The 6,949-nt window shown below is 40.8% G+C and overlaps 2 protein-coding genes across 2 annotated transcripts; both read right to left on the bottom strand.

Moving 5' to 3' along the window:
• Positions 1-2,107: 2,107 nt before the first annotated feature.
• Positions 2,108-3,543, bottom strand: LOC118105737 (T-box transcription factor TBX1). The gene is made up of 6 exons (XM_035153536.2): positions 3,537-3,543; positions 3,232-3,358; positions 3,009-3,110; positions 2,621-2,792; positions 2,342-2,497; positions 2,108-2,179 (listed from the first exon to the last, which is right to left on the bottom strand). The coding sequence occupies exons 1-6, from the start codon at positions 3,541-3,543 to the stop codon at positions 2,108-2,110; spliced, it is 636 nt and encodes a 211-aa protein (XP_035009427.2).
• A 1,556-nt stretch (positions 3,544-5,099) lies between these two features.
• apoa1b (apolipoprotein A-Ib) lies at positions 5,100-6,640 on the bottom strand. The gene is made up of 3 exons (XM_035155403.2): positions 6,540-6,640; positions 6,256-6,400; positions 5,100-6,120 (listed from the first exon to the last, which is right to left on the bottom strand). Exons 1-3 carry the CDS (start codon positions 6,580-6,582, stop codon positions 5,517-5,519), a joined length of 792 nt encoding a protein of 263 aa, XP_035011294.1. The 5' UTR covers positions 6,583-6,640; the 3' UTR covers positions 5,100-5,516.
• Between the last annotated feature and the right edge of the window lie 309 nt (positions 6,641-6,949).

Raw genomic sequence — 6,949 nt, 5'->3', positions numbered from 1 at the left:
TGTCTAATACAACCAAACCCAATACTGACAATTATTGAAATTTGTCATTAGAAAAACACTGGAGTTATAGCACTAATTATTTACGGGGAAACACAATACCAAGTTCAAATGTAGCCTACATTATAATGCAAGCCATTTATAGGCCTGCAATTCATACTCAGCTACCTGAGAAAAGTTTGAAATGATAACACTCAGGATAATGATAATAACCAGTTTGTGATGTTTCGATCAAACTGTGCTATAGGCTACTGAACAGCCTGTGTTGCTGTACAGAATTAATATATGAAGGAAACAATTATTTTACATTCCTTAAATTTCATTCTTCTTCTTCTTCTTCTTCTTCTTCTTCTTCTTCTTCTTCTTCTTCTTCTTCTTCTTCTTCTTCTTCTTCTTCTTCTTCTTCTTTTCTTTTCTTCTTCTTCTTCTTCTTCTCTGAGGGCATTTGGCCACATATTCATATCAAACACTGTTCCTTTTTAGTAATGTCTCTGAGTTTGAAGGCAAAATCAATGTGATGTCTTGCCGCCACTCCTCCATTCTGGGTAATGAAGTTTTCTCTGGGATTACATGATGGTTTTTCTCCCATTTTTCTCCCACAACCAACCTAAACATAAAAGAAAATCGACCAAAATTTGAGGAAATGTTATTTTATTATTTCAGACAACAAACAAATTAATTTCTGTTGCACAAATGACAGATTACAATTAAGTATGTAGGGACTAATACTACTTTATGCTTTATGTTCTTTATGTACCACTGCGACTCGGTAGTGCTCATATACATAGTATGTATTGGATATTATATATAGCGTACAGCGTCACTGCAGTACATCTGTCATGTTCTCATAGACATTATGCCCTTGATGTTAGACTGCAGGATTCTTAAAAATCTATTTGTAAAGGGTATCACAAACTTTTGCTATAAACACACAAGCTGTATGATATTAAATAAGGTCAAATTTAAGTCAAAGTTCAGTCACTTTGCTTATTTTTCTCTATAGGGCAGATTGTCTCTGGCTTCAGATGATCCAGCACAGTCGCTGTAGGAAGTGAGAGGGAAGAAGGAAGCAGGTGCTGATAAATTGTCCCCGTCTCTCCTCTCCATGGTGAGTTCTGCAGACTCTTTACAGTGGTGGAACGGTCCATTCTGCTCCACCAGAAACAAAGCTGTTTCCTCCTGTCCTGAGGATGCAGAAGAATATGGTCGGACAGGTGCAATTGATCACCAATTATTTGTCTATTTGACTATTAAATCTGAACCATTATCTCAATGCTGACTCAAATAATTCATATTAATCCATCCAGCTGTTTGATTTTTCTATAATATTCTAAGGGCTCAACCTTACTATGTATAAGGCCTTGAGATAATGTATGTTGGACTGTTGTTATTATCTCAAGGCACTTTACATAGTATGGTCAGGCTTTATACAATGATAGAGAAAACCAACAGTTCCCACAATTAGTATATAGATGTACAAGCACTGGTGTTGAAATTGAAATAGGACTTTCTTATGGGCTCTTATACACAGCATCTACACAGCAAATAGATTTAAAATAAAAATGCAGAAAATCATTCTCCAATTCAACTAACCTCAACAAATCTTTTGTTAAGAGAGGAGTGTTAACTATATTAAAACTCAGTATACTGAACTTGATTTGTATATTCTGAGTCATATATACCAGTGAGACTCACTGATTAAAGTCTTCGAGCCCCAGCTTCTCTGCTCTCCAGGTTTAGCGGTAAGGGGATCTGTTCTGCCCTCTGGTGGACACCATACTGACGGGGGCCTGGAATTTCCCACCCTACACACACACATACACACACACACTCATTATCATTGTGGACATATAGATGCCTTAACCCGCACATGAACTACATCCCTCACAGTTTACCATACATGGTCTGCTGTGCTCCATACAAAGGTCGAAGATTAGTTATCATCGAAAACTGCTGCCATATGACTTTTTATCAGCTGATAATAGTAATAAAGATACACAGTGAAAGATACACAGTGATCTAGTTGTGATTTCAACTGGCCCATCAAGGGAAAATGTGTTTCTCAATCAGGCAAACTGTATTCACACTTGACTGAGTGACAAATAGGCACTCACCAATCCTGAGGGTCTGTAGTCCTAAAGCCTTTAGCAAACGGGTTGCTTGCAATTTTTAGCTGGGTAATCTGAGAGAAGGTTGGGAAATAAAATAATGAAATTCCTTCCTAAACCTTTGCTCATTATATCATTTAATGCACAAGTACTCTGCTTAGTTCAAGTGAGTGAAATGAATGTCTGATGTGCCAGGGTAATATTTAGTTTGAAGCCTACTGATCCTGGGATCCTACCCGGTGGTTCTGATAGGCGGTGACGGCCATGAAGCGTGTCTCTGGGAAGGAGAAAGAGCTGAAGTTTCTGTAAGCATTTAAGTGGCTGTTGGGTGCCGGATCCACATACACCACATGGAAGCGTGGCTGGTAACGATGCATGGAGTTTAATATCATCTGCCAATGAGGAAATAGGAAAAAACACATGATTAGTAAATCCAAAAAGGGACATTTCTGCATGTTATTTAACTATGAAATGAAAACCAAAACACTTCATCTTCTTTTTTAGGTTTAACTGACATGTCCATTGTCATCCAGCAAGTTGTTGGTGAGTTTGAGAGTATCGAAGGACACCGTCTGCTTCATCCACTGGGCTCCACGGGCAGGTGAGTCCGGGTGGAAATGCATCCTGCTTGGAGCTGCAACATCTGCTCGCCCAGCCACCAACCAGGATGAACTATGGAATGCATATCTAACACACACATAAACAGACAAATGTTAAACCTTAGAAATAGGACTTGTAAGATGAAGCTTGCAGAAATGGTAACTAGCACAGATTGATTTTCTGTATTTCAGAAAAAGTAATGATCTCTGTTGCACAGTAAACACTGCACACCCGTTCTTTGTGTGTTGGTGTGTGTGTGTGTGTGTGTGTGTGTGTGTGTGTGTGTGTGTGTGTGTGTGTAACCTGTATCTTTTATCATCAACAGGGATGAAGTCCATAAGCAAGACATATTCAGCAGTTGGATCCATCCCAGAGATTTGCACCTGGAATGTCGGAAACATCCTTCTGCAGCACATGAAGGCATAAAATGAAAATAATGGAGTAAACGACAGAGAAAGAGAAAAGAGGAAAGGAGAAGCGCAAGAAAAGGTCAGTTGTTAATAGTGTAAATATGTGTTGTTGTCACCTTCCAGCTTTGGTAACAATCATCTCCGTGCCCAGCTGGTCAAACTGCTGCCAAAGCGCATGCATCTCCAACTGAACTCTGACCCCACTGACTTGAGGGGCCTTGGTGCTCAACAGTGACCCCCCATCTGCACAGCAGGGTAGAGATAGTGCACAGCTTTGAGACAACAGAGGACCTGAGGAGAGATAGGTGCTGATGTGAATAATTTGAAGACGAATCACAGATACATTTGCCGGTAATCATTATCATCAAATGAATGAATATCTGGTCTCCAGAGCTCGCATACATTTGAACACATTACTTACCATCCATTCCCCGACTGTCTTCAAACAAGAGAAAAATATTGAATTTTGCTGTTTTTTTAATATTCTTTAACTATTTTCTAACTCCTGTCTGTTTCTCCTCTTCTGAACAGAATTAGCAACTACTGTCATGACATTAAGACCAGCACAGAGTCAAACCAAAAATGTAGTTTTGCAATATAAAACTGAAGGCAAGAATATTGTATTTAGTCTCCCTCCCAGTTCTTTATGAGCCACTTGGATAGAGGTACATCCAAGCATTAAGCATGAGGAGTGGCTGTTCTGTGCAGGAAGTCGCTGGTTTTATACACCATGAGTCTCTCACTGGGGACCTCCAAGCTGCCCTCATCCATTACAATACTCATAGTGCCCCTGACATGCACTGATCACAGCTGCACATGCATGCGTGCATGTGGCCCCAAGTACTGTGCACACGCACATACACACAACCTTTTCGGAGCATCTACAAATCCCTGCTTGTACTTGCTATTTTTTTAATATAGTCTAACGCCTCAGGTCGAGCTTGTTTTGACCAATCAGTAGCACATTAATAACATCCTAATCAGCCCGGTGTTACTGGGTGTGGACAGATGAAGACAGCAACCAACTGCTTTTATTATTCATAGCCTAATTTCTTGGAGCATAGTTTCAACACCATCCTAATTAGAGAGACTTATTCCCTAAAACTAATAGGCTGAAAATTGTTTAATGGCGGTATTATATATCAAACTGTGTCAAAGATCCAATGATTATTTTTGCTTGCCTCTAAAGCTGAGGTTTCAGACGGTGTCAATGTGTGTTTGAGTGTGGTCCAGGTATTAGTCATGTTGTGGGGACCTACATCTGTTTACATAAAATCATATTAAGGAAATGTGTGTTGCAAAAATACCTGACAATGATTAATTTTACCCCAAACAAGACACGAATGATATGATATATGAGCTTGATAAATCAAAGTTGTCTAATTACAGAGGTAAGTGGAAGTATTTAGCGGTGTCATTGCAGATGTGAGCATGTGTGTGTGTGTGTGAGACTCCATCTACATCCTCATGTGGCTCTATGATAGGACAGTGTTGAAGGGTTCTGTCCTGAGGGATCGAAAACAGAAAAGAGGCTTTTTCCCGAACAAAGCACAACAAGACTTAAGTTTATCAATAGGCCAATTTGCAGCCCTGATCTACTCATTAATCACAGGTTTCAGGATCACAGCAGAAATACTCCACATATTATTGGATAACTGTCTGAAGTAGAACGGATTGCATTAATATTGTTCTTCTCCAATGGAGCTTTAGATCAATGATGACCTCTCAAAATGCTGTATGTGTGATATGACCTTAGAGGCTCACTGAGGTCAAGAACACCCCAATATAACTGAATGTGTAGTGATTCATTTCTGAAAAGGAATGTCTTTGCTTTTAAGCTTATGTATTTTGACAGTTTGGATCAAATCTAATTCCGATGAGGCAGATGTGGATGTAATAACTAAGTGAACTGCAGTGCCTTACATATTGTCATTTAGAGAGAGAATCTAAGTGTTCAAGTTAAGAGTCAGAGAGAAAAGTAATATAAAGAGTCAGATGTTTATTGAGCTGTATTTCGTCAAAGCACAGTTTTTATCAAACAAGCATCATATCACAGAGGTTCAGGCATTTGTGATCATTCACATACAATTCCTACACAAAATGTAAGCAGCTGGCCTTGGCACATGAAGAGCAAAGCATGTGTGTGCTGAGTTATGTGAAAGTCGGTGTATGTCTTAGCTTGCATGTGCTTGAGCATGTGCGTATGAAGTTGTTTGCTTGGTGGAGAGAGAGCAAGAGTCCTGCCATTTTGTTGCAGTGATGTGCATCAGCTAGGTATTGGCTTCATTTTGGGAGATGGTCTGTGTGTGCATGTGAAGAAAAAAGGAATGGAGAGAAAGGGGGAATGGATCTATAACAGGCAGGCAGGTAAGGTTAGTTACAGGAACAGGGTGGAGAGGATTTAGCTCTTGTTGAAGGCAGCAGCGATGGCCTCGAACATTTCTTGGACCTTAGCCTTGACTTCCTCAGCCATAGGTGCAATCTTTTCCCTCAGGGCAGTGATGTCTTCAGGGTTGACGGCTTGTGCCTGGCTGTAGGCGCTCTTCAGCTGATCCTTGTATTCCTCGACGTAGGGAGTAGCCATCTCCTTCAGATTCTCAAGACGCTCGGAGAGTTTAGCACGCACAGATTCCAAAATGGGCATCAGGGCGGTCTTGGTCTCCTCCACATTGGCAGCCACACTGGTCTTCATTGCTTCCACCACAGGCTCCAGCTTGATCTTCAGGGCCTCCATATCTGCTGAGTGCTTGGTATGGTAGTCTTTGATGATGGGCTCCAGCTGACGACGGTATTCTTCAATGTGCTCGGTGATGACTCTCCTCAGTTCAACGCGTTTGGGCTCGATGTCAGCTTTCAGGGCTTTGATATCAGCATCGACAGAGGCACGGAAGTCAGCGGTGGCTTCAGCAATGGTAGTGAAGACATTGTCGGTGATGGGCGAAACAGAGGTCTGCAAAGCCTTGATCTGAACGTATGCTTCATCCAGGCGGTGAGACAGGCTGACCCTGAGAGAGAAAAAAGTTACATAAATGTCAGAGAGTAAATAATAACCAGAGAACTGTAAAAAGGGGCCAAGGCAGAAAGTTGAATGAACCAGTGACCGAAGGTGGGACTGACTGAGGAGTGTGACATAGCCTTACTTGAGTGCGCTGTACTCAGTGTTATCGAGCTGGTCCAGGACTTTGTTGGCACTGTCCTTCAGCTGAGTCATGTACATCTCCATGAGGGATCGGACATGTTGCAGCTGGTTAGGTGCATCAGCCTGCATGGAAGCGGCATGAGAGCCTGACAAGGACAAGAAGAAAAATGAGGAGGAAGATAGTTGAGCAGAAAGAGAGATAATGGGAGGGAGAGACAGTACACAGTTAGAAAATTCTAAATGGTAAATTTTTTCCCTGAATGAAACAGCACATGGAGTACTTACCGACGGCCAGCAGAAGGGCAAGAGCAAGAGCCACGAATTTCATGATGGTGGTCTGGAGTGGAAAAAGAGGCAATAGTTGCTGATTATTCAGTGAACATTTACACTCAAAGTAATAATGTTAATCAAAACCTTAGAATTTGCCGCTTTGTCCTAATGTATATATATATATAAATGTTATATTTGGGGATTTTTCCGGCTCAAATTTGTTTCAATAAAAAATACACAAAGAAATGAACACAAATTTTAAATAAAAATGATCCAATTGACCATTGATCAAATAAGTACCCCACCTAAAGCAATTCGAAGGCCAGATAAGTAGACTGAAAAGTCAGAATGTCTTAACACACCATTAAAGCTACACACTCATCCCTGCATTGACCTGAATAAGTTCACACTGAACATATGGCTGT

Source organism: Hippoglossus stenolepis, chromosome 4 (genome assembly GCF_022539355.2).
Source record: "Hippoglossus stenolepis isolate QCI-W04-F060 chromosome 4, HSTE1.2, whole genome shotgun sequence".
NCBI classification, from domain to species: Eukaryota; Metazoa; Chordata; class Actinopteri; order Pleuronectiformes; family Pleuronectidae; genus Hippoglossus; species Hippoglossus stenolepis.
The sequence above is the reverse complement of the archived record's forward strand: the minus strand, read 5'-3'. Positions and strand labels throughout refer to the sequence as shown.

What these genes read in the sequence shown, in the direction of transcription:
- LOC118105737 (XM_035153536.2), bottom strand. An exon ending in ATTGTTACCAAAGCTGGAAG is followed by an intron (nt 3,111 to 3,231) that starts GTGACAACAACA and finishes CATGTGCTGCAG; the next exon opens with AAGGATGTTTCCGACATTCC. An exon ending in TGCTGGATGACAATGGACAT is followed by an intron (nt 2,498 to 2,620) that starts GTCAGTTAAACC and finishes CCTCATTGGCAG; the next exon opens with ATGATATTAAACTCCATGCA.
- apoa1b (XM_035155403.2), bottom strand. Translation starts at nt 6,582, where the DNA reads ATGAAATTCGTGGCTCTTGCTCTTGCCCTTCTGCTGGCCGTCG. An exon ending in TGCCCTTCTGCTGGCCGTCG is followed by an intron (nt 6,401 to 6,539) that starts GTAAGTACTCCA and finishes TGTCCTTGTCAG; the next exon opens with GCTCTCATGCCGCTTCCATG. An exon ending in ACTGAGTACAGCGCACTCAA is followed by an intron (nt 6,121 to 6,255) that starts GTAAGGCTATGT and finishes TTTCTCTCTCAG; the next exon opens with GGTCAGCCTGTCTCACCGCC.